Source organism: Sycon ciliatum, chromosome 3, assembly GCF_964019385.1.
Source record: "Sycon ciliatum chromosome 3, ocSycCili1.1, whole genome shotgun sequence".
NCBI classification, from domain to species: domain Eukaryota; kingdom Metazoa; phylum Porifera; class Calcarea; order Leucosolenida; family Sycettidae; genus Sycon; species Sycon ciliatum.
Genome location: NC_088645.1, coordinates 24897223 through 24925152, shown reverse-complemented (window position 1 = coordinate 24925152; position 27930 = coordinate 24897223). Strand labels below are relative to the sequence as shown.

At 48.1% G+C, this 27930-nt stretch overlaps 1 protein-coding gene across 3 annotated transcripts; it reads right to left on the bottom strand.

The window, feature by feature from the left end:
• Nucleotides 1-26793, bottom strand: LOC135811879 (uncharacterized). 3 transcript variants are annotated; one of them, XR_010552714.1, is made up of 15 exons: nt 26588-26792; nt 22353-22533; nt 21718-21781; nt 17083-17125; nt 16586-16825; nt 15338-15449; nt 14351-14415; nt 13900-14011; nt 11282-11590; nt 10088-10665; nt 9587-9788; nt 8218-8306; nt 6346-6472; nt 383-1355; nt 1-348 (listed from the first exon to the last, which is right to left on the bottom strand). XR_010552714.1 is itself a non-coding variant. In XM_065325121.1 (14 exons), the coding sequence occupies exons 1-14, from the start codon at nt 26618-26620 to the stop codon at nt 958-960; spliced, it is 2550 nt and encodes an 849-aa protein (XP_065181193.1). In that variant the 5' UTR covers nt 26621-26793; the 3' UTR covers nt 1-957. The 3 variants fall into 3 exon arrangements, 2 of the variants coding, with proteins under 2 accessions (XP_065181193.1, XP_065181192.1); XM_065325121.1 differs by having other exon boundaries at nt 1-1355; nt 8218-8303; nt 26588-26793; XM_065325120.1 differs by having other exon boundaries at nt 1-1355.
• Between the last annotated feature and the right edge of the window lie 1137 nt (nt 26794-27930).

Sequence of the window (27930 nt, the reverse complement as noted above, 5' to 3'; positions counted from 1 at the left end):
TTCGTTTTGACAGACAGGTTATTCTCCAGAATTCATCGGTGACTACTTCCGGTTGATGATGTGGGAGAATGAAAGAAGCAGCTCACGGCAGCATGCTACCATGCCAGAACGATATCGGCAAACCTGAAGTGACTTTTCCAGCCGAGAGACTACGTTTTTATAAAGTTTACCTAGTGTGAATGCTAAGACTGAGAAACGGACTACACTAATGGATGGGATGGAGTTTGGGAGTCCTTAGAAAAGAAGGAGAATAGATCGAGAGTATTCACAAATATTTAAAAAAACGGAAACTAGAATGATAAAATACAGTAAAACCTGTCAAGGTGACCACCTGTCCTAGAAGACCACCTGTCCTAGAAGACCACCTGTCCTAGAAGACCACCTGTCCTTAAAGACCACTGAAACTAGGACCGAGGGATGCTATTACCAGTCAAATGACCCTGGATAAGGAGACCACCTGGTAACAGAGACCACGTTTTGAAGGTCTCATGAGCGTCTTAGACAGGTTTCACTGTACTTGATTTTCAGAAGAGGGGAGGATGACTAGGGGAGGATGACTTGGGGAGGACGACTTGGGGAGGATGACTTACGGACGGCCTTGTGGATGGCACACAACCAAGGTTGACCTTCGGCGGACAACATGGCGAGATTGGGACACGGTAAGAGGAAAATTGAATACCGGAGAGAGAGAGAGAGAGAGAGAGAGAGAGAGAGAGAGAGAGAGAGAGAGAGAGAGAGAGAGAGAGAGAGAGAGAGAGAGAGAGAGAGAGAAGAGAGAGAGAGGGAGAGAGAGAGAGAGAGAGAAAGAGAGTGAGAGTGAGAGAGAGAGAGAGAGAGATAGAGAGAGAGTGAGTGAGTGAGTGAGGGAGTGAGACAGAGATACAGAAAGACAGAACGAGAGACAGAGAGCGAGAAAACTAAGTATAGAGGCAGGGAACAGGCGGCAAGCCGAGGAATCTAGCACATCAGAAACAAGTCAGACACCGTGTGCAGTACATCTGTAAGCGTGCACAGCAGCCCTTCGCATTCGCAGAGCGTGATGATGATGTCCCTGTCCCAGGGTGGTGAGGTGATCAAGACCTTCTCCACAAACACGATCAGATGTGCCTCCTGCATTAAAGTAACCACCCTGAACAGCAACTCGAGCCTGGCTGCATCCGCGCACTGCTGATACATAGCTTGCGTTGCCAAACAGTTTACATCACACATGGTCAGAAGTCCTAGCTTGTGGATGCACATCAAAGCATGCAGCAGCGAAAACCTCTTGGACAGCGCCTGCGTGTGCTTTCGTAGAGCACCCTTGTAGCGTGCAGCCTTCTGCGGCGTATTGAACCAGGGGCGTCTTCGTAGCTGGGCTGTACGACAACGGAAACATAGAAGAAAGATTGCTAGTAGTGTTGAAACGAGCGTATCTATAACAAACGAGCAATCACTTCCACTAACGAGCAAACTATCAAGCGAGCTAACGAGTTTCATTGATGTGGCAAATATGATTTTTTTAAATAATTTTTTTCTAAGTTCGATTTTTTTACAAGGTTCAAATTATCACCGCCGGCATTTGGGGTTGCTGCTGCTTCACTTCGGACTGCTGTTTGGCGTGGAGATATCTTTTCAGCACCGTCGTTGAGCAGCCTTTGAAAGATTAGACCGTTTTCGAAGATTGCAAGTAGCCCTGGTCTTCGCTGCATCGCGGGAGAAAACCTCCAAGCGACTGAGCGTAACTTTCACTCGAATGGAGAGTTGACAGAAGCATGTCCTGGGACAAGTCAGCAGATGCGGAATAAGACATCAGTGGAGTCCACCAAAGCTGCTACGACAACTGAAACAACTCAGTGTCGTGCAGGTATACAGTCACCTGTAACTGCGAGTGATTTTCACTTTGCGCGGGACTGCACTCTCGATCGACCAGGGAGTCGTAAAAATATTCTACGACTCCCCGGTCGACATGTACTGCCATGTGTACGGAGTACGGTGTTCGTTAGCGCAAACGAGCTGGCCGCACAAACGAGCCGAGTTTCTGGCGAGCGAGCTAACGAGTACCCGGTGAGATTGTTTCGACACTAATTCTAGTCACGTCATCACGTCATACGATCGTCACCAAGCAATACAGTACAACAGTACACCAAAATTAAGGTCTGTGCGGGGAAAAGTTCATGTAGCTGATTGGCTCGCTCCAAGCCTTCCCTTATCTGGACCCGGATACGTGGAACCGCACGAATCCGGACACGCATTTTAGAGATCGAGTCTTCTAATCCAGGTTTGTACAATGTGTTTTTCTTTCCTTCCCTTCTTCCCTTGTTTGTGCGAATGCCAGAAAATGGAGTACACTAGAGGCATGGAGAGAATAAGGAGAAAGATATTTCCTTCACCGTTGTGGGTAGAAAAAAGATTTTATACATGTAGGCACTTCACCCCATTTTTTGAAATCGGGTTTTTTCCAGGTTTATCATCGGTAATCGATGGTGGTGGGTATCACAAGGTCACACAGAAATTTTTATTGAAATCCACAGTGATACCACTCAGATATGAAGGGTTGAAGATAGGCAGTTGCATAAGGCGAAATCAATACAATTTGTGGCACCAACAGCATCTCTGAAGTATTATCAGTGGATATAGTCACAAAACATCAGAGTGTTTTTTTCAAGCACACATCGCTCACTTACACCAACAACCATGTATGGATCGAAACAATACAGATCAAAGTTCAGAATAGTCAAGAATACGGCAATTGTGACCGCAATCACTATAGCAACTCCATAGCAACCCATAGCAACGCCATAGTAACCCATAGTAACAGCTTCAGTTTGCTGTGAAACGAACTGATAACGACATACTGGCAGGCTCCTGCGGGTACTAAAGCGTAAGAGCTATAAAGACATTCTTCTGGCACAAAAACTACAGAGAACTTCCACGTTGTACGCCGTACACAGCAAAGTGGAGGGTAAGTACGCGCGCGCGCGCGCGCGAATTACTGCACAGGACATTCGTGCCCACAGTCATGCCACTTCAAGTGATTCCAAGTTGGCAAGAAGTTCCTCAGGACCTCTGTTGGTAGCTTCTTTCCATGGTGTGATATCTGCCTCCCTCTCCTTCAACTGCGCCATGCAGCAGTCATGAATTGCCTGCTGGTGAGCTTTGAAATTTCGGTGAAGCGTGCCTGGCTGCGTATATCAAAGCATCCCCTCATCGGAGGGTTTCTCCGGCAGCCACTGTGCCTTTTGATTCTTCGTAAACATCAGTAGGCCTTCCAGCGCAACCGTGTCAAAATTTGGCTCTCAGTACGCTTTGAGAATTCGCCCAGGTAGGACGACGCATCGTCGTTCTCCTCCGCCTAAAGCGCATACTTCTCAGTGCCTACGTCCATAATGTCTCCTTGCGCAGCGATGCGCAAACCCTGGTAAACAAGAACTCTACTGTTTCCGAATGGAAAGACGACGCTGAAGACGATAAGCAACGTTTCAAACGCGAGCAAACAACAGTTCTTTGTGAAAAAACACTTTGCTGGAAGTGTACGTGATCTACAACTCGCAAAAATGTACGCACTATGACGTATGCGGGATCTACCGAAAGCTGAACGTCAGAGCAACACGATGCGCCCAACTATCAGCCCGTACAACGAAGCATAGCGCGTACCTGTGCAGTTTTGCGCATGCACTTGACTGGTGCCACGCAAGTACGCACTCTCACCTTAGCAAATTTTGACAGGTCCTGTCACGTGACTGAAGTGCCTAATACATGTGCATAGATACCGAGATTATGCGCCATGAAATTATCAAGGCATAAAGAAGCAATTTCTTCACTATTCGGAGGCTTCCCTGCAAGCAATTGATCATCGCTTTTAATTATCAACTTCTCCACTACTAACTAACTTGGCTTTACCCTGTTGACAGATGTGCCGCACCTGCTTCTTTCTAGCATGTTCAGGGAATAAGCGAGCTGTGTGTATCATTTTTAATTCCTTGGCCCGGCTCATCGCAATTGTCGCTTAGCTATCGCCACTCAGAACAGGAGTTTTGTTACCGCTCTGTGAAATTTCCAATAGGCATAGTGAGGAAGCATGATACGTGAATACTCTCCGCCACAAGAAAAAATCAGCAATGGAATCAGGTGAAGCGAGTCGAAGAAGGGAAGCAAGGTTACAAGCAAATACACAACATAAATCAGTGAGGGAGCGAGTTCTTGCACTCACGCTTTTACAGGTTCAACGTGTGTTTCAACAAAATCTTCGAAAGAGGCCTACAGCCCTCTCCAGACAGCTGTCATACGCTCCGCTGGATACACTGACCACTACTCTTTTACCGCCCGCTGCCAGGTTGGACACTGTTTTCATTGCCACCGCCTGACATCAGTTTGCAGGCTTTCAAAGAATGCCATGTCGCTGTAGTTCAAATCTGGCGACTGAGCTGGCTGGGTGACCACGCCGGCATGCGAATGTCACATCCTTCTTGGCCCATACTTTTTTTACGACAGCAGTCGTTCGCGACCATTTAGCTAACTCATCACGCAAAGTCATAGATCAAAGAAAAGATAATTTGCACATCGCAGCTACGCGTGTCGAAGGAGAACAACGGGCGGAAGATCGATGTGCCCTTAACCTGACGAATCGTCAACGCTATCTACAAAACAAGCGTGGGAAAGCATACGCGCTTGATCACACTTTTGCCAAAGAAAAGAATGACGCAATAAAAAAAATTCCGCCGTGAGTGAACCCATCACAGCCGAGATAGGAGTTGCACACTCCTGGTTATGTACACCCCGATGAGCACTCATCACAATACCGCATAATCGGCGCATATGTACTGGTAGTTGATCTTGGACTGCATACTAGTAGTATATATAAACTGAGTTTCGATGAGGCACATATACGATCTAATACTAGTCATCTAGCCATGCTGAATGTGTTACACTGGGCATCCATGCCGCTCAAAGAGGTCAAATTATGCGAGCACAAAGCAGTGCATTGCCAGGGATTTCCTGCGAGCACATTCCCAGAACTCGGCAGGGAGACCCTGCATGGAGGCGAGAGAGTGCGGGCATAGACACGGCACACTAGTCACAAAAAAAACCCTGAATGTATGATCGAGTTTATGAACATTCAAATCCCCATATTCACTTGGCATGCACATATCGTGCATTCTACTGTCGTGGACATGGAAACTTGGTCGCAGGTCAAGTGGCCCCAGGGCGCTGGCCATACAGCCGTGAGTACGCATACGATCAACATGACTTGTGCACTGCATTAGGGAACGGATTCCATCGGTTACTCGCATGCTCGTTCGTGAGCTAGGGCGATCGTTACTGATTGTGTTGAACAAGAGATTGTTAGTGGTGCATACCGGTATATGTACACTGTGTTATCTCCATTATAAGCCCAGGGCTTATATCTTTTCAACCAGTCCGGACCCTGGGCTTATATTAGAGACTGGGCTTATCATTTTTCAACCACCTGGTACATGTACATTGCTTATCATTTTGCATTGTATCAGTAGCACAGCGTTTCCCAGCAGGTACCGAGACTGCAGTTTTGTGCCTCCTGGTACACTGAGTGAGTCTGGATTTTAGATGTTGGGGATCACAGACTTTCACCACAGCAATCAGCATGTGGGTACAGTGAAGCCTGTCTAAGACGACCACTCAAGGGACCTTCAAAACGTGGTCTCTGTTACCAGGTGGTGTCTCCTTATCCAGGGTCATTTGACTGGAAATAGCATCCCTCGGTCCTGATTTCAGTGGTCCTCTAGGACAGGTGGTCTTCTAGGACAGGTGGTCTTCTAGGACAGGTGGTCGCCTTGACAGGTTTTACTGTATGTGTCACTGTGTTACGTCAAACATGCATGGACATGATCCATACAGTTCTCCAGTATAAGCCCTGCGCTTAAATTGGAGACTGCGCTTGTATATCTTCAAAGCTCTCTTGGAGTGCGCTTATAATAGAGAGTGGGCTTCTACAAGAGACTGCGCTTGTAATAGAGATAATACGGTACCTGGTATACGCACGATTATTGCGTGCCTAGAAAAAGGGCAAGTGTGAAGTCAAGCAATACAGTACCTTTAGTGATACCCATGCGACATAACAGTAGCTTTTCGGTCTTTTCGTCCTGTACTTTTTGAAGTTATTTGCAGTTTCACACGTCCCCAGTACATGAATGTAATCAAAACTCGATCGTTACCAAAAATACTCGTTCGTTAGCTGAAGAGTAATCGTTCGTTCCCTTCACTGCACGCAGCGTTCTGTACGCAAGGAGGGCACTGGCTCCGGTCATTCAACCAGACTTCCATGTCCACGACAGTGTTACGCGGGTACTCCCATGTTGTTCGCAGCACTGTATAGCAATCTCAATGTACCTATACTCCAGTTGGCTGTAGCGGGGGGATTGCGCCGAAACACCTGTCCACGTGGCCTCCACTGCCCTCGCTCACACATGTCCACGATGAACTTCAAGCTGACGCGTGGACGGCGTTGTCGACGAATCTGTTCACATGCAGAAACAGACAGAAGTCATACAACACATACATGAATAGGCAGTGTGTGCTCCAGAGCTGGGTCAGCCGGGTCAGCGACCCGGTTGGGGGGGGGGGGTACTTGGACCCGCTTGGCAAAATGAACCCGCTTGGCAAAAGAACACTGGGTTGGACTCAATCAGGAAGTCCTAAGACTCCCTGATGTACAATAGCCTAACTTGAATGTACCCGAGATTGACCCGGTTGCAAGAGTTGTGCAAGGTACACGTGTACCCGGTTGGTTTGAAATCCTAGAGTAAACACTGACCTGGCTGATGTGTGAACAGTGAATGCTATAAACACAGTATTCTAACTTGGTTTTCAAGTAGAAGAACGACTTTGTACACTCAAAATGTTACTCAGAGGGCAGTGGTGAGTGGCATGACGAGGGTCCAGGGGGGGATACCCAGTGAAAAAAATCCGTATTTCTTTGCCTAACAGGGAACGTTTTAGCTCTCTTTTTGATTGCGGTTTTCGAATGAATTGGCCTGGCCATCCTGGAAGAAAAGTGGTACGACCATGGTCGTACTAGTGGTGCCGTGCGTGACACCCCGGTCATTACATGCAGTCTTCAGGGTGCAGAGCCGAATGGAGTTGGTTCTAGGAAACGGAATATTTCGGACTGCTTTGGAAGGGCAAACACGTTAACCGGATCCGCAGCCGCATCACCTGGAATGTTGAGGAACACATCACGCAAAGACATCAGGGGCGTGCTCGGCCCCCCAACTAGGGGGGTGCACGGGAGCCGAGGGGAGCCCCCCCCCCCCCCCCCGGCAATTTTCTGCAATTTGTTTGCAACCTTTCTTGAATTTTAGAGCATATTTGCATACATTACAATTGCAATTACCCAGATTGAAAATTTTTGGGGGTGCACGTGCCCCCCTGCCCATCGCCGAGCACGCGCCTGGACATTCACATCGTCGGCCACCATTTCGCCCTTATATCCTAGTGTCGAATGCAGGCCTCACAAACGAGTCAGGGGGAGAGGGGATACGTCTCTTAAACAAACGGGCATGTAACAGCCCTGTAACCACATAGACCGCATCCTTGTTAGTAAGTTGTTACCTTTCACTCCGAACACGAGCAAGTGAGTACCCAGTTCACCGTGGGTGTCGACACAGTTCATTGCATGTAAAGTGGTACTCGCCCCGCATCACCGCCATTGAGAGATCACTAAACACACTCCCTGTTACCAGCGCAGGTTATGAACACGGAACATCATGATTTGCAGGCAGGCCTACAAAAACCAATCAGCTAATCAGCTGGTCGCTGTCAACTGCACTCAGAACGAAGGGGGGGGGGGGTAGACCCCGGTGCGGCTAACGCGCCAGAAAATGCGGTATTTGTAGATGGGTAGCGACCGCGTTACTTTACTCAGGGAGCCCTGCCTACTGTCGTGGACATGGAAATCCGGTCGCACGTCTAGCGGCCCCAGGGCACTGGCCATGCACCCGTGGAGAAGCAGTACACACATGCATGTATTATACGCGCTGCAGCGCGCTGGTCGCATCGGATCAGCGTGTGCACTGCATGCAACGTTCTGTACGCGCTGAGGGCGCCGGCCCCGGTCAATCGACTGGATTTCCATGTCCACGACAGTACATGCACATCATGCATGCACTGAGTGACCGCGTTGCATGTTGCAGATATTTTACGAATTTTACAGCTTGTTCTGAGAGAGGCTAACGAACCTACAAAGATACTGACTGGACTTACCTGGCACACAATGTGGGAGAAATAATGTCTGACTGCTGCTGCATGCCGGACAATGTTCATACTACGGACAGCCACACGCCGCTTTGCTGCTGCAGTCAGAACGCAGGCACAAGTACACAAAGATACAGTAAACCAGTTCTGTCCGCAGACTGAGTATTTCGCTCCTGCTCTTGTAGCAGTTCAGCACTCTTGCGTGGGGTAGTGCCTTTGCTGTTTGCGTTATGCAGAGCTCGCTCACTTGTCAGTTTGAGCACTCTGGCAAGGTACGGTCGGGTCTGGTTTACATCTGGCTTTGGAAAATTTATTTTTCATTGCTACCAGGTTCGGCCTCATTTCCTCTGTGCTGCGCTGATGAGTCCACAAAGGACGGAACAGTTCTGTCCGCAGATTGAGTGCTAGTATCCTTTTCTGACACATAGAACGGAGGTGCAAGGCTGTGCAGCTGCCACTTCAAGTTTCGCGCTTTTCAACCATCATCAGACAGCGGCATTTCAGCTTCACCCTGTTTCTATCCTTTTCAAAATGAAAGGGTCGGAATTGAGTACATCATATCCACCACAAAGGGGTGGCCGAAGACCGAGAATCCCAGTGTTTCATGTAAGCCGTTAGTGGAAAAATCCCTCGGCTTTTCACAATGCTACCATAACCAATACTGTACAAGCAGAAATATTCGTCTGGAATTTGATTTCGTCTTTTTCGTCCAAGGAGCTTTTGGACTAAATTAAATGCCGGACTAATGTCGATTTGTCCAGCTTTTCAATACACTCCTATGATCCATGGACGAAATTTAGAACCGGACGAAATCCCTTTCTTTGGAGTTGGACGAAATTATTCACCGGCGAACTTTTCTGCTTATACAGTAGATAATGGCATTGAAGCACATGGGGCTTGAGCGATGAAAGCCAGTAAGGCAGTGTTGAGCCAGTATTCTATTGGTGGAATGTCCCGAACATACCTATTTCAGCATTACATAAATAATTTTCAACTCGGATGGTGAGCCAATTAAAATTATGGTGAAAAAGGAGAAGGACAAAATGTTACGAGTTATGACTAACTGTCCACCAATGTAACCAGATCATATACAGTCAGCGAGTACGACAAAATGGCACAAAACTGACAAGGAGTACTGTGACTGTACAAGATCTGGTTACGTTGGTGGACAGTTAGAGTCATAACTCGTAACATTTTGTCCTTCTCCTTTTCCATTAATTTTGTATTGCATTTCCATTCATTGTGCATATCTAGCCTGTAAAAGAGGCGTTCATGACCAAATATAGCATGCGAGGCACCAAGGTTTGGTCAAGCCTATATTCGAGAGAGTGCTACATAAGCAAAACCCTCAACACAGCACAGAATGCCTGTCACTAACCGGGAACTTGATTCACTCCAGGGGTGGCGGAACGATTGGAGATGTCATTCGGACGCACACTGCTGCTAACTGCTGATGTCACTGTTTGTTCGCAATCCGGGGACGGGATAGATGAGTTTTGCTGTGAGCCGACTTGGCCTGGAGTGGACATGGTTTTAACAGACAACCTCCTCCCACCGCTGTCAAGCATCTTCTCATAATGCTGGGCCAAACAGAGAAAAGGAAAATCGTACGCTTGAACGGCTGGCAGTGGCAATGCAAGACAAAGACGTTCCATGAAAGATGAAAGATGCAGAGATCATCAGTGCATCGTGACATAACGCATAGGGTCAATCTTCTGAAGCCATGCAATTGCCGGTTCGGTCACAACTTTTGTTTCTGTCTTATGATGAATGCACAAGTACTACGGTCTCTGCCAACCATTCTGCATTCAGATCAGTGATGGAGAATGGTGTAGAATAGAACATGGAAGAGCACATCATGATGATGGTTATACATTACCTGATGTGCAGCACTTGTAACGTTAGACTGGAAATTCTCAGCAGCTGCATCAACATCCTCGGACTGACGGTTGCCTGGTTGATCGCAAGCATCGGCACGATCAGCACCACGGGCATCATCCACATCATCATCATCAACAGCAGCAGCAGCAGCAGCAGCAGCAGCATCATCATCAACAGCACCATCATCCACATCAGCAGCAGCAACATCATCATCATCATCAGCAGCAGCAGCAGCAGCAGCAGCAGCATCATCATCAACAGCACCATCATCAACAGCAGCAGCAGCAGCAGCATCATCATCTTCAGCAGCAGCAGCACTACTACACACTGCGGAGGGCACTAATGCATCCAAGTCGTTATCGCGGACAGCAGTGGCCTCTTCGTCCTGGGCAGCGCCGTTGCTAGGTTCGAATCCAATATCCGCATCAGTGTTGGGCGTGGTGGCTGAGACTGTACCTCTGCCAACAGTACTGCCGGCATGAATTCCATCGCCATCACCATCACCATCATCAGCAGCAGCACCCCTCTGATAATGTTCGGTGTTGACAAGAAGTTCCGTATCTCCCCTGCCATCGGCTGCACAACAAATCACAAGGCTAGACAGTTTGGAAAGACTTCGGGGGCTCCATACGTCGGCAACATGCTCACATCACATTCTGGTTATGAGCGCGCGCTCAGACACACACACACACACGCACGTGCGCAACCACACACACAAGCACACAAGCATGCATGCACACTCGCACGCACGCACGCACGCACGCACACACACACACACAAGCACGCATAGACAAAGGAATGAATCTAGCAGGCTGGGGCATACAGAGTCAACATATCAGTCATAATGCCTCCATGGCAACATATCAGTAAATCTCCATGTGAAGCTCATCCACCGTCCGTAAAGAGCTCAGTTTGCCGAAGGCAAAGAGCGGAATATACATTCAGTTCGTGAAACTCAGAGTTACGAAACAGCAACTGCAAGATCTTCTGTCGGTGTATCAGTAAATCTCCAATGCTTTCAGTTCATTACAAAATCTAACACTAAATGAGTCGTTAATCAAAATTACTAACGCCACTTTTATAAGGGTGTTAGAAACTTAAATGTTTCTAATAGATTTCACAATTGAGCTTCGGCATGAGTCAAAGTTCTGTGGTCATGATTGAATGCAAAGGAACATAATATTCAATTTACCTCCAAAAACGTCCTGATCGCGTCTGAAGAGAGGATCAAATTCATCTAGCATGTCACTCAGGGTCGCAGCGGTAGCCTTGGGGACACCAGCATGTGCACTTGATGCCTCGGCAGCAGTGATTGTGTCATTGTGCGCAGCGTCGGTGGACGCATCCCAGTCAAGCAGCAGATACGTGTCCGCCTCGGCAGCTAAGTCACTGCGGGAAGTGGCATCGTCATCGTCGCAAACATTGATATCACCGTTGAACGCGCGGACACAGCTGATGCGAGAAGGTGTCTGCATGGAGTCTGGAGCCTTAGCACTATAATCTGAGTTGGACAAGTCAAAACAGGCACAAACCAATACAGAAAAGTTGTGTTATATTGCGATAGTGGGTACTAGTAGTCCAACTAATTTCTGCTCTGTTTTATTTACCATCGACTACCATATTGAACTCGGATGGTGAGCTAATTTAATTAAGGTAAAAAAAAGGAGAAAGGCAAAATATTACGAGCGATGACTAACTGTCCACCAACGTAACCGGATCATATCCAGTGGACAGTTAGTCATAACTCGTAACATTTCGTCCTTCTCCTTTTTGACAACGATATTGTTATGGTAAAAAAAGGAGGAGGACAAAATGTGACGAGCTACGGCGAACTGTCCACCAACTGTCCACCAACTGTGCACCAACTGCCCAACGTCCGAGTTCAAGTTTACCATGTTGTTGCAGCCAATATCATAGCACCTTCTACTGTCTGATACAAACGGAATTCAACCGCGGCCCATTCTCACACATACAGAGTAATAAAATGACACGTCACAGCTGTAATAAAATGACACATCACAGCTGTAATAAAATGACACGTCACAGCTGCTCTCGAGACCTGATGACCAGTTTTTTCTCGCCCACAGGAAAGATGACACCGTGGTCAACGGGGAAGCTCAAAAGCATGTTTATAGTTGAAGGCACTGCTGAACTGAAGGAAACACTTTAACATGCAGAGAATATGGACTTTATATGGACTGCTCAAAATATCTCACAACGTCTGCCCCTGGCGCACACAAGGCGTCCTTCCGCTAGGATAGTATGTGTGCAAATAACACCCCACCCCGGCTCGATCTTGGTGGTCATACGAACCATCGGTCTAGGTGAAGATGCCCCTCCCTCCTTGACCTGGGTGAAAATGCCCTTCCCTACTTGATCTGGGTGAAAATACCACCCCCCCCTCCCCCCCTCCGCACACACTTCAAATTGCCCCCCCCCCCCTCCCTTCCTCTACACGCACAAATTCAACGCCAGTGGAAACAGTATTGTCTCATGTATGCGGTATTGCTGAAAGTACCTGCCCATTGTACCTGCCGGAAATACTGACCATTGACCCTGGCTGGTGGGCATCTTCACTCTGATTGACCCTGGTTCTTACAATTCCCCTATCCCAGTGGTGATCTGATATGATTATATGAGTAAATATTGTTCTAATGATAGGCTGCATGCTGTTCTACTGGTAAGACCACGACGGGTTCTACCTGTAGGACCCAAGAAATCTCTCTGCGGTTGAGAATTTTCTCGAAAATGCTTGTTGAGATGAGGTCTTTGAAAGGCAAAGCAATGGCGCAACATGCAAGACTATGTCCAGTGCGTTGCATTTGTGCAATTTTATCCATTGCCAAAATGGCCGCACATGCTCCGGTCGGAGGGCTGTCCAAAGTGAATTCTGACCATGGCACATCGATCATGGTGAAGACCTAGTATAGGGCTTGAAAGTGATGATGTCAGAAGTCAAAATCTAACGACCTTTGGTTCCAGTTTTTGTATGGGTCCATACACATTTGGGCAGTTTTCCTTTGCAGCATAGTGACACATCCACCGGTATACCGGTAGTGATTGGACTAGGCCCTCTCCGGCGTGGACCCACACCTACCCGTGGATGTGTCACTATGCTGCAAAGGAAAACCACCCAAACGTGTATGGACCCATACAAAAACTGGACCCGAGAGGATCCAAAAGTCGTTATTTTTCGTCAGATTTTGAATTCTGACATCATCACTTTTAAGTCTTATTGTCTTTCTTAGCCTATCATGGTAGTGAAGTGCAAAATTCTATACTCCACTTCCACGGCTGTTGCCATGGTGTTTCGTAATATGCCTTGCACGGTGACGTCTAAAAATATTGGACTCCTTTATTATTAGGGGCGATTTACACGACGGCAGTGCATCCCGCCGGGAAGAGAAGCACGTGATCCCGAGAGTTTGCCGTGATACGGGAAAAACGAAAATCGATTCACATGGCAGGATGCATGTACAGTACATGTAGTACAAAACAGTACACGGAATGCCACGGTATGCATTTCCACCCCCAGCCCCCTCATGGCACCGGGACCGTACCGGGATAGCCGGCGGCATACGTTCGCGCCAAACTATGAGTGCATGTGACGGACTCCCCATGGCAGCATCACGCACAGGATGAACCCTGCCGTCGTGTAAATCGCCTCTTAGCCCCTTAGCAACAGTTCAAGGTAAGGCTTTAGGTCAATGTTAGAATAGAGGCCATGCAGCATGTCTGTGTATGATGGTCATACCGGTATGACCGAGGTCTATGCAAGCTATCATCAATGCTCTACTTTGACACACTCACTGGGAACATTGCCTTGAAAACTAGGATGGTTGGCAGTCAGGAGATTTGCGTACCCCTTGGTGTCGGCAGATGGTGGTACATGATTCGACGCGTCTGCTTTGGACTCGTTGAACTAAATCAGCGAAATATTCAGGATGAAGACACATACACGTGTACATCAGCATCAGGTGGGCATCAGCATGCGTCACATACTCACACACATCCAGACATCACACATACATGCAAACAAATTCCCATCCACACACACACACACACACACACACACACACACACACACACACGGGCGCGCGCGCGCACACGCACGCACACACACGCCCACACACGCCCACACGCACGCACGCACACACATATTATTGCCATATGCAAGTTGTCATTACTCTCCTATAATAATCACCAATGGCTACAGGCAACAGTGATCGGAGTGCAACAGCATAACATAACTACAACTCACCATCCCAGAAGACTTCTCCGCGTCACGAGTAAAGGACTTGCTCTCTTCCTCCCAGACACCAGATCCTAAAAGAACACAGAGATTCACATTCAGCGTGACTCATCTGTGATGGACCATAGTGTCTGCTCTAGGATTGTAGGACAGCCGGGTACACGTGTACCTGGCGCAACCATTTCAACCGGGCCGGAGCCGGGTACACATGTACCTGGCGCTGTCTCACCAGCCGAGTCAAATGTGGATTCGCCTCTTCGCTGGTGGCTCCATTTCCGAAAACAACACCTCGACGATCAAGCTCAAACTGAGCACGTGCACACACCGGATACTGACTACTTTCACTTCGACGCGCGCCTCTGCATGATCTGTCACACATACAAGACATGAAGTCAGTCCTTTCAAAGTTCGAATGTGTAAAGTACCAACCGGGTCACAGGTGACCCGGTACTATATTTTCAACCTGGTCCAAGCGCCGCCCAACCGGGTCGATTACCCGGCTCACCCGGCTCTGGAGCAGACACTGGACCATGAAAATTAGTGCCCCTGGGGCACTATTCGCACGAGTACGGTATGTTCTCCTGGCATACCAAATGTCACGTGCCTACAATCAGCAGAGATCCCATACCACGCGAGTTGGTTTTAGAGCGTCAATACGAAATACAAGTTGGGTTACATTTCAGGGAAAAATCAACTTTGCCACGGCCGATTTCGACCGCACACAGCATCAAACAGACATTCACTGAATCCTCAAGAGCCAGTTTACAGCTGAGAATGGCCAGACGAGAAGAATTTACAGAGAACCACCAGTCCTTGCAAAAAGGTTGACACTCCTTGCATCACCACCACTATTTTCCTGCGGTTTTCTCAGCGCAGCTGCTTCTTCTCTGAGCCGACTAAAAACAGCTTGCCTTTCGCCAACAAACTACGCTTTGGCAAGGCAAACTGATAGGGGCACATGCCAAACGTATCGTTTTCGTACTTTCAACGGTTTACCTTTTGAAGTAGTCTTCTGCAACAGTTGGATCAGTGCTGAATCATCGGTTATCGAGGTAACATCGGTTGACAGTGCGGCAGCAGCGCCCTCGTGCGATTCCCCAAAGGAGATCTAGACATAGAGCAGTGAACACAGAATATCTAGTGCTCTCACAACATTGCGTACACTTCACACACGCATGCATAACATCCCCTCGTCCCCCCTCCCCCCACTACTACTTTGAAGTACAGCTACCACTACTATGACACAGCTACCCAAACGGGTCACGCCGCCCTCTACAAAACATGGGTGCAATGAGGGGAAGTGGCAAATAATGAGAATCTAGCAGAACTGGCAAAACAGAAGAAACAATGGAGTAGAACGGACGACTGCTGTACTGAAACAACAACCTGACAGGAACAACGACTGAAAAAGAACAGGAGGAAAAACACTGCCAAATTTCACGTCACAAACAAGCTGTCCAAGAAAGAATCCACCAAGCAAAATGAGTAGGGCATCCGAAATCCCACCAGGACTCCACTGGCAGTTCTTCCACATTTAAGATGTAAGCAGCAGGGCAGGGTCTCACATAATCCGACAGACTTCCACAACGCTTGACCTCTTCGCACTCGCTCGTCCACTCCACTGAAAACAACTCTTTCCAGCACTCCACAAATCGATCCGCAATTCCCACCACTGCTATCTTTGAGCTTAGATGACACTACAGCACTCGAGGGACAGCTACACCACTGCGAGTGGTGGACCACGGCTGATGCAGCAGGGACAATATCGAAATAATTCGTCCTGAAAGCTACATCGCGATTCCGCATTCCAATCATTCAGCACTACCATGGCGGTGTACGAGGGTGCTCCAGATTCGACTCTGGCTGTGCCAGAGTTCTCTGCCCCCCCCCCCCCCCCCCATACACATACAGACCACTCATGCAGACCACTCATGCAGACCACTCGTACTAATGCCCCCCCCCCCCCCCCCCTCTCCCTCCCCCCATCCCTACTCCAACAGACCAACACCAGCAACTGTGCATACATACAAACGTACATAAATCCCTGAAGCAAGGTGCAAGCTATCAAGGGGATTGCTGAGACATGGCAAATTGAAGAAAGTCACAAATTATAAGTCTTGATCCACTCAGGCCACCATGCATCAAATCTCAATAGAAATTGACAAGCTAGAACCTCAGATAATTGTTAGCGGCTGCGTCATCCAACTAAGGGCCAAAGAAGGAAATTCTCTTGCAGGCACTTACAGTAGATGTGTGTGTAGGAGTCTTCATCTCCTTCTCCATCTTCCTCTCCTTCTCCATCTTCCTCTCCTTCTCCATCTTCCTCTCCTTCTCCTTCCTCATCGCCTTCACCATCTCCCGTATTCTATTCTTCCTCGCCTTCTCCGTCATCGGATCAATATCCATATCTCTTTGCCTCCGGACGTCATCAGAATCGACTTCTTCGTAATGAGGTGGATCATTCTTGTCGCAACCAGGCTGATCCTATTGTTGTGGCATTCACATACAAACGAGAAGAAACGAGAGTGTGGCTGTGAACATTGCATGACTCACATGTCCTGAATGTAACATCGATACCTAGAGCCGGGTTTTAGAAAAAATCTCCCCAAACATGGAAGCTAGAGGCACATGCCAAAATAGTTCATAGAAATACTAGTGAATATTCTGTAAGATAGCTCTGAACAAGACACACAGCAGGAGTATAAGAGGATGCACTCTCAATGGATCTCTATTCGGCTCACCGAGACTGAGGAGTCGCAAAAACCACCGATTTCTCGCTCAAGCCTGCCAGAAAGAGAAAGAAGGAAAAGTACCTGGCTTGAGTGTGCGTATAGCTCCTGGAGCAATATCATGCCCAAATTAGTCATCTGAAAGGAAATTGGGGGAATTTACCATTCATAATACACCGCTTCTTCTCTCGTATACTCTTCTTTGCCGCTTATACGATTATTGAGAGAAACTTTAACAACGCCGCACCATGTACCATCATTTATCATGTACATCACTCGAAAGACGCACTTATCTTATAGCAATGATAGTGAACAAAATCTGAATGAAACAGACCATGACTGGTGCCGGGAAACTACCCAATCCACGAAACCGCCAAAGCTATGTGACTGTAGCCCATGTCGCACAAAACGTTAAGGGTCTGTGGGGTCTGGGGTGCCGTGTCGAATGGTGCCGGCCCCACATCTCTGCAACAAAGCGTTGAAGGGATATTTCGATTAGAATACAATTCACATACCGTATTTCCGCAAATAAAAGGCCGTCCTCATATACAACTCCTTCCTCGTATACAAGGCCGGAGCAGGGGGCGATTGAAAAAATAAAAGACCGTCTCCGATCAGAAGACCGGGCCTACTAAATGAGTCTTTGTTCTTGTGTTAAAAATAGAAGACCGTGCTCAAACTGTGGGAAAAAATAGAAGACTGTGCTCAAACTGTGTAGAAGAAAATGGAAGAACGGGGGTAAAACTGTGTGGCGAGAAATAGAAGACCGGGGTCAAACTGGGTTGAAAGAATAAAAGACCGTCCTTGAATACAACATCGTCCTCGATTCTAAGGCCGGGTTAGGACGAGTTTGAAAAAATAGTAGACCGGCCTACTATTTGCGGAAATACGGTAATTCCATACATATCATGTATGTGAATCTCAGGGGGGGGGGGGGGGGGGGGGGCTGCGCCATGACGTAGTGCAGCCGTGACACACCCTGTGCAACGTCAAAGTGTGCAGCTAGGTCAAAAAGGAACGTTTGAAAGCAATAGTGTCAATGCTATTTTCAAACACTGTAATGTCGCATATAAAAGCAGGTGCTTACGGCCGTAAAAGCCGGGGTTCGAACCATGCTTCTATTCAAGTTATGCTTCTATTCAAAACATGCTTCTACGTCAGCATCATCGGTCTACAATGTGCAGTGCATACTGCCACGCATGTCCTGTGCAAGAATTTGCACGTGTCCTCGCACAGAGCGGCTTCTATTCAAATTGTGCTTCTGTGTCACGGCGCACTTCGAAAAATCGGCTTCTATTCGAGTCATGCTTCTATACAGGTCATGCTTTTATACTCGACACTACGGTTGATAGTGTGCTACATGGCTGCACACTGTGACGTCATCACCTGGATGAGGTAGACTGCGCGCTCACGTTTGATAAGGAACATCTGACAAGCGATGGAGCGCAATGGCCTCGGACAAAAACCATTCGACTCAGCCAGCACAACAAACTCTCCGGACTCTGAAAAATATCCATTCATTTTTCACCGGAGTTCCCCTATAAGATTGAACGCACATCATACAATTGATGGGGTTACCAGCATACACATCATTAGAGAGGATAAGTGGCACGTTATTTCCGGCGAATGTTCAGCTCGCGTTAATCGGCTCGCGCGTCGAAAAACAACGCGAGTGACCTGCAGCTCACGTCGAATTTCGGAGTTTCACTCCAAATCTGACGTGAAATTGCGTGTCACGTCGGAAATAACGTGCATCTTAACCTCTCCATTAGGTTTGATGGACTTACACACAGACTGACTCACACACGCACGCATGCAGATACACAAACACACACGCACGCATACATGCACACACATTCATACATACACACAAAGACACACACATGCATGCGCACATGCAAACACACACACACACACACACACACACACACCAGGGGCGTCGGAAGGTATTTTAGTGTGGTACGGTCAACCATCTGAAGCAGTGGCGGGTTTGGGGGGGGGGGCGGGGGCGCGGGGGCGGGGGCGCCCCCCCCCCCCCCCCCCCCCCTCAAAAGTTTCGACCTAGGTTTCGAAAAATAAAAGGCAGGGTTAGCTAGGCTCAGGGCGCGCGTGCGCGCGCGGCCTGAAACGATCGTCCAGATATACGGTGCTCGAGCTGGTGTTGATTGTACACACTACAGTGTACACAGTCGACTAGCCGACTACACTACAGAGTACAGTCAGACCTCGCTTATCCGGTCCTCGCTTATCCGGTCCTCGCTTATCCGGTCCTCGCTTATCCGGTCCTCGCTTATCCGGTCCTCGCTTATCCGGTCCTCGCTTATCCGGTCCTCGCTTATCCGGTCCTCGCTTATCCGGTCCTCGCTTATCCGGTCCTCGCTTATCCGGTCCTCGCTTATCCGGTCCTCGCTTATCCGGTCCTCGCTTATCCGGTCCTCGCTTATCCGGTCCTCGCTTATCCGGTCCTCGCTTATCCGGTCCTCGCTTATCCGGTCCTCGCTTATCCGGTCCTCGCTTATCCGGTCCTCGCTTATCCGGTCCTCGCTTATTCGGTCCTCTTTTATCCGGATCCCTCGCCACCCGGAAGAAAACCATTGGTTACCGATTTACAGCATATGCCATGCATACATACAGTATGTGGGTTCGATTATCCGGTTCCCTCGCCTATCCGGATACTTTTTGTTGAAAACGGATGTGTGCGGTTATGCGAGGTCTGACGGTAGTACAGTACAGTCCACAGAGTACAGTCAGTGAGCATGCACGCGCACGGCTACAGAAACACGGTGACCTGACTGTGTACACTGTACTGTTGTACAGTGTGATCCCTGAGCGTGCGGGGACGCGCTCGACGCGTCTTCAACGTACAAACATCGAAGAAAAGTCTTCCGAGTCAACCAGAACACGATTCGAATGCCGAGGGCTCAGGCGATCATCCTCGTTCGAATCGTGTTTTGGTTGACTCGAAGACTTTTCTTCGATGTCTCAGCGACATCCCAAAAGGCCAAGCTCTAGCCAGCAGAGCCTGGATGGATTTTTTGCCAAGCGTTCCTGTGGCGGCACAACTCCTGCTGCCGCTCCAACAGGAAACAGTGGGAGTGATGAATTGAAGTCGCTGTTATTCCCAGGCGCGTACGCAGGGTCACCTCTAGGGGGGTTTCCAACCGAATCGCAAACAATGACCCGTTTTAACCCTTTCTAAAGAGCCCTAGGAAATTTTCAAAATTATGCATTTTTTCGTGTTCTTTGGATCACAACTTCAGTTCTACTCACTCAATCTTCATTATCTTAGGCTTCCTGGAAGTGGAAAGGTACCAGGGAGAGAATGAGGTAGACCATGATAGCCAGGACACAGTACAGTCATGTACATATCCAGCGCTATGGCTATTTATAGCGGCAGAGTGCAGCGACGGCGCGAAAAAATGCCCCAAAGGCCCGTCCTGCTCCAGCGATTCCGTTTTTCTTGATCGCAGAGTTTCGATTTTGTTGGCTGTATTCTCTTGAAAATATCACAAGTGAAGCCCCTGTAAAATTGAGCAAGTCAGCGCGACGAAAAGTCTCAAATTCTGGATACTCCAGTTGCACTGTGCGCTTTCGAAATTGCGAGATCGCGGCTCAACTCACGAATGATTTATCTCAAGAGACATTGCTCGCAGCGCGTCGAAACGTGTTTCAACCGACAGCTGAGAGTTTTGTATTCGACCTGGATATTTGGATCGTTGGATTTCAGCGAGATTTGACTGAGTTGCGGTCTATTGAAGTTTTGCATTCTTGCCAGATCGATCGTGCGCCCTACCAAAAATGCCCAAAAACGTTGCTCGTTTGGAACATTTGGGGAGTTTCCGGGCAACGGGACCCCCCCCCCCCCCCCCCCCCTGCGTACGCGCCTGATTCCAGTTGAACTTTCGGAGCGGACTGACAGTCACACTCCGCCAGACGTGGAAGCACCTGTTGTCAGCGACTAGCCAGAACATGAAGAACAGCGCACAGTGACAAGTGGACATAGTACCGCTGCCTATGTAAAGGATGCTCTGAGCGGTGAGAAATTGTTGGACTCGCATAAATAATTGCAGTTGATTCGCTCACATAACGGCCAGTAATTTGAAGTTTACAGCAACTACGTACAATGTTGCTGTGTGTACAGAAATACTGCTCGTGGTGTGTGAGATTTACGGCTCCTTGACATCCGTTTTCAAAATGGCTGACCTGGGACAGCAGCATGATGTCATCTACCCCACCCCATCCCGGCCGCAATCCCCCCCCCCCCCCCCCCCCCCCCCTCAGCCAAATCCTGGAAACGCCACTGTGAAGTACAGTTTATTCGTGGGGGAGCGGTGGCCGAGCCGAACATTTTGGAAATTTAGAGTCCAGATCAGTGTATTATTGATTCACGGGAAACCTGGGGCAAAAAGTGGTACGGTCAATACCGTAGTGACTGCACCGTGTCCGACGCCCCTGCACACACACGCACACATGCACGCACGCACACACACACATGTACGTACACACACACACACACACACACACACACACATGTACATACACACGCACACACGCGCGCGCGCGAACACAAGAACAGGTGTGTTCTCAAACGGAACTCTTTCACGTGTACACATGAAAAGAATCACACAGACTAATGGATAGGCTTACATCGGTGTAGCTGTCGGATCTTCAATTTTCTGGAGAAGTAATAAACTCTTGATCTCTGCCACATCTACATCCACAAAACATACACAGGAGAGAGATCGGAACGGCGGGACCAGAGCGGCATGGGTGCAAGGTGACACTGAAAAACAAACACAGGATGGCTGCAGCTCCCAACAAGTCTTTCGGAAGCGGTTTTAGCATGGACAGGGCGGTGTCAAATCCTAACAGCCCAGGACAAGCCTGACCGAGAACTAAAAAAACCCGTGCCGTAAAAGTAGAGAAGTCCCCAGGCAGAAAAGTTAATAGAGGTCCAAACTATGGGCGCAAATTTCGGCACAGGTGCAATTTCGAATATGTGAGAAATGACAGTTGTGGCCACGGATAGGTCAAAGGAATCAATCACACACTACAATGCTGCAATTCTACTGAACACAGTACACGGCCGCTTTCGAGATGCAAGTGCTAGCTACCGTATCAATAACTGGCCGTTTTCGAGATGCAAGTGCTAGCTATCGTATCAATAACTGGCCGTTTTCGAGATGCTATTGTACTGTGCTCAAGAACTGGCCAGAAAGAAATATTATAAAGATGATGTACAGTCGAAATGCACGGCATGACATTAAGAGTGCTTTACTGACCGCTTCGTATCGACGACAGGGAGTCCAGTGCAAACTTTTCATTCAGCATCTCACACATCGTTGTGGCAAACTGTGATTGATCTGGCTGTGATGTGAATCCGCCAGTCTCGTTCTTCCTCTTCCCCCTGCTGTTTGATGGTGACCGTAGCCTATGCGGTCTTCCTGGCCGGCCTCGCAGAGGCTGCCATACACAAACAGACGGGCAGACAGACAGACAGACACACACACACAAACAAAACACACACCAGTTGCATACTTTAAAGGAAATCGTTTGACGTCGTGGCCGCTTACTGTATGTAAAACTCATATCCGCATGGTCGAATCAAACTAAGAAAAAGAAACATCTCCTACGGGAAACATGGTATTTATAAAAAGAAAAAAAGGACCAAGGAACTACAAGTTTCACTAACACCACCAGTTACTGAACAATCAGCTCATGCGATAACATGGCACGACACTGACCGACGGTACTGACGTCCTACAACTGACTGGCTACAGCTACCTGTCCTAGAGCTGTTAGCCTGTTAGTTGTAGAGCGTCAGTACCGTCGGTCAGTGTCGTGCAATGTTATCGTGTCGTGCAATGTTATCGCACGAGCTGATTGTTTAGTAACTGGTGGTGTTAGTGGACATCATAGTGTAACTTGTAGTTGAAGTAGTCCCTTTGTCCTTTTTTACTTTTTATAAATAATCCTTGGCTCTCCATCCGAGTTCATACTTGGAAATATGTTACGTAAACATTCAGAACAGCGTGGTTCTTGCCATTCCGGTAAGTTGGAGTTCTTCCGTGTGTATGCTTGGTGCACTATTTGTATTAATTCAGGCCCCATTTCCGGGTGCCAAGTTAACAAATAAATAATAAAATAAAAACAACAATACCACTATAACTGAACTCGGATGGTGAGCCAATTTAATTATGGTAAAAAAAAGGAGAAGGACAAAATGTTACGGCCTTTCTTGGACCTTTCCGAACCTGAGCCTTCCAAGTTGGAAGGTTGTTGGTTCGCGCCTTGGAGAAGTGTTGGAACTATAGGTGTCAGGTACCTGAATGTCTCAGTACTCCTGGTCAGTTTTGTGCTGTTTTGTCGCACTCGCTGACTGTATATGATCTGGTTACGTCGGTGGAAAGTCAGTCATAACTCGCAACAGTTTTGTCCTTCTCCTTTTTACCAGTTAAACTGCTGGCCAATTTGTGCCGAAAACATCTAAAACGGAGTGTTGTGGTTAGGGGTGAAACGATTAAGGGATATTCCTTAACGGTTAATCCAAAAATTATCGATTATTATCGATTAAGCACCACTGACGACAAAACTCACCATTTTGTATCAACTACAATAAATTTTGAAACTTCAAAGAGAACAAAACTAATGGAAACATCGACCGTCGCACAGGCACAAACTGATTCTGAAGGCTACTTGTCCAGAACAGTGAGTTCCGTGAAGCAACCGGAACGAAAGTTCGCGGGTACAAATCAGTACGCGGCGCAGAGAAAAGAGCCGCATGTCACACAACAGATCTAGAGTACATCAGGTAGATCTACCGGGTACGCGTGTAGTATGTATCCAGAGCATGAGCAACTCGCTGTGCGTGCTGCATGCGTTGATTGACACCTCCGTGCACGCACACATCGACTCGTACTCTGGTACATGTGCTGCATGCAGTAAAGTCATGTAGACACACTGCACCTGCCGGATATTTCGTCGTACCGTATAGTATGTTGTACGAAAATGCTGTAGCGAATAGAGAAATCGTAATCGACTAGATTTTTCCGACTAATTAATCGACTAAACCACATAATCCTTTCACCCCTAGTTGTGGTACTTCAAGTAAATTAATCATGTCTGAAGTCCGCCTGTCAATGTGTGTTCGCCCTGTATCATTGTTGTCATGCTGGACACATGCCTATGATGTGTCTGAGTGCACGTGACGTAAATGGCACACGTCGTCGACACGCTCTCTAGAGCGTGCTTGCAGTGCAGGGCGCAGATGTGCGGCCAAACGCGTACGGAATTACGGATGATCCAAAGTTTGAATCCGATCGGATCACAAAGTCAGCGTTGTCACGACTCCGGGCTGGCCATGACGTCACACTTTCAAGCCATGTTTAGTGGCAAACAGCAGCACTGGTGTGAATTGGGATTCGAATGGCAAATATCGTACTAAGTAGCAAATCCTGCACATCTGTTTGAATAGAGAGTACGCGACTAGATCGTCAGTTGAGATGATTCCCCGACGTCGCGGTCTCACCGCACAGCGCTGCACTCGCACTAGCGACTCACTCTGCACTCGCACTAGCAACTCACTTTGCCCTGCCATTAGAGAGGTTCTGCTATACGTGAAACGTAGAGAAATCACGTAGAGAGCAGGTGTCTGGATTAGAGTCTATGGCTTCGCGTGTTTTGGGTCCAGATTTCTACTCGTAGATGAGGTTCTCTACGTTCTGGTACACGCAAAGAAAATGCGTACAAATCTGCTGGGTATCATTCGAGTGCAGCAGAAAAGTGCCAATTATGGAAGTGGAAATTCCCAGTACACATTCCACATGACTTCTCTACATGAAACGTAAAGCAGAACAGGATTTCTTTACGTTACGGGACCCCGCGAAGAGAGTTCGCGTGATTCTTTGCGTCGCGTTCCCGAAACGTAGAGCATAACCTCACTACTAGTACTAGCGACTCACTCTGCACTCGCACTAGCGACTCACTCTGCACTCGCACTAGCGACTCACTCTGCACTCGCACTAGCGACTCACTCTGCACTCGCACTAGCGACTCACTCTGCACTCGCACTAGCGACTCACTCTGCACTCGCACTAGCGACTCACTCTGCACTCGCACTAGCGACTCACTCTGCACTCGCACTAGCGACTCACTCTGCACTCGCACTAGCGACTCACTCTGCACTCGTACTAGCGACTCACTCTGCACTCGCACTAGCGACTCACTCTGCACTCGCACTAGCGACTCACTCTGCACTCGCACTAGCGACTCACTCTGCACTCGCACTAGCGACTCACTCTACTGTAGTGTATCCACTCCAAACCCCATGGAGATTTCCGTCAAATTTGTCTAAATCGCAACTTGTACTCTTGCCCCTTCCTTACTTTTTAGTCCCGTATATCCATAATCACTCTACTCTAGTTTCTGCCGATCCCGCGTACCCGCGCGCGGTGTTCTCACGCACCGTATTGCGTGGTACGATAATGTTGTACGTTCCTATGCCGCGTACCCATTTTTGGCTTTCTTCTTCCTTTTTCTGTATTCTCCCTTCGACAAGAATGGCTTCTCTTCCCTTGGTAGTTAGGAGACGGTTGTCGTTTTTTCTCTCTCAACTTCAGTTTATCCATGTAATTCTGGTGCCCCTGGCTTGCTGTGTCGTGTGGTGTTGGATGTGAGGAATCTGCATGCTTCCCGAAGATTCCCACAATTGGTGACCCCGACGTGATCCTGCCACTAGTGACTCACTCTGCACTAGCGACTCGCGCTGCATACTTGCGGTGCCCATACGAAAATCGTCTGACTCACGCTCGTATACTTGTGTGTGTGTCCACTTGAAAATGTCGATGAAATCATTCGCATAACGTCTATTGAGATTTCTAGTGCGCGCAGGCGAACGACACTGTTTTCTACAATCCATAGAAATAATCTCAAATGAATAATTTTTACCTGATGATAGTGCAAGCGTGAAACTGTTACTTGGGAGTCGCAATAAAAATTCTGTTCCACCACACTTGTAAGGAAGCTCTCCACCTCTATCCTTATTACATCCCTCCTCCATTTCATTATTAATAATTGCTTTCTCATCTGCATTCGCCACCTTTTCATTGGGCAGATCTGCCCGTTGGCAGATCTGCCCGTTTGGTTTGCGAACTAAAATATACACAACAGGCTCTGTCCTTTGGAGCATAGGGCACTTTGTGCGCAGAGTAGTCTCAAACGATGACTTGTTCGCTCATCTCTATCATATTTCCGTAGGTGTACTACAGTAGCCTGACGGACTCCGACCATTTTCATGAGTCATAATACCAAAAATAATAATAATTCCTCGCTGCAACTCATCATACAGACAGAAACGCCGCCGCAAGTGCTCTTTGCTGTACCATGCTCCCCCTGGCTTGGACTGCTTGTGTCGTGTAAATCGGAGATTATCTTACTGACTAGGGTTACACAAACAACAACTGAAAAGTCATGTGTGCCGGTGAAGGCAAACTGTGTGCACTTGAAATCTTGCACTTACGCAGGGCCTGGGCCTCGATGCGGGGAACGTCATTTCTGAGCTGGTTCAGGACCCTCGCACGCTACGTCAGCTGCCCTTGCTAAGTCTCCGGATCCGGCTCCCGGTTTGTAATTGCTTGCGGAGTAATTAGTTTAGTGGAGGACGAGTGGCGAAGACGACTATGTCCTTTGCAAGACAAAGTAGGAAAAAGTACACCATGAATTTTTTTCCTCTTCAGTATCCGCGCCGCGGATATCCGTGCAGTGAGACTACGTCATTATATTCTACTTCTCGTAAGTACTACTAGTAGCTGGGAATCCGGGCGGGAGTAGATCTACAAAGTCATGGTGGTCGAGTCTACAACACTCAACACTAGGTGCTAGCTCGCATGCAGTAGGTAGATCTGTACTGTAGCTACTGATAGGCGTAGATCTACGTGGGCTGCACGTGCACACTGCACCACTACTACGTACTACTATTATGTACTAGTCTACTACTAGTAAGTACTAGCAGTAGCCAGGCATGCATCCGGCATGGCTTTGAAGTATAGTTTGAAGCAGGGAGTCGTAAAAGCCCGGGAGAGGACACGGGATGCGCGCACGCGGACGATGTTTGCCTCGGCCAGAAAGTGAAGCACGCTAGGCCGGCGCGGCCGGATCTGCTCGATCCACGGCGCTGTGCTCGTTTTCAGGGCAGGGAGTCCTAAAATACCAATAATTTACGACTCGTTGTTGACACCATTATCCGAAACTGGTGGCGAAGGAAGCATAAACATGATTTGTCAGACTCAGTACACCATGGTACACATGGTACAGGGGGTGGGGAGTTGACAGTGTGTGTGTGGGGGGGGGGGGGGGGGGGGGCGTGTGTATGTGCACATGTGCTTGTACTTTTGTGTGTGTTTGCACAGTGTTTGTGTGTGTGTGCGCGCATTTTTGTGCACAATTCCGTTATGAAAAACAAATGATAGGTTTACCTTTTGTACACTCGCCAAGACTTCGGTTAGATTCACTGAGAACCTTTCTGGCCAACCTGGAGGCTGAGCCTTCCGTTTCCTAAACGGCTAAAGTCACCGCGTACTCAGTATACGAGTAGAAAAGTGTTGTAGATAGATAGGGAACACACATTGATTGTTTTTAAAAGAATCCAGGCAATATCATAAATCATGGAACGAGTGCGTAATAATTAGGGCTCAAACGGTCACGGTTTTACCCCTGACGGTTAACTGCTAAGCTAACGGTCGGTTAACCGGTTATAACCTATAAGCCACGGCAATCCTGCGGACTCTTTTTTAACCGTATATTTGACTATACTCATTCAAAAAATGTACCCTATTCAGTACAACGCAAACTTGTACATTCTCT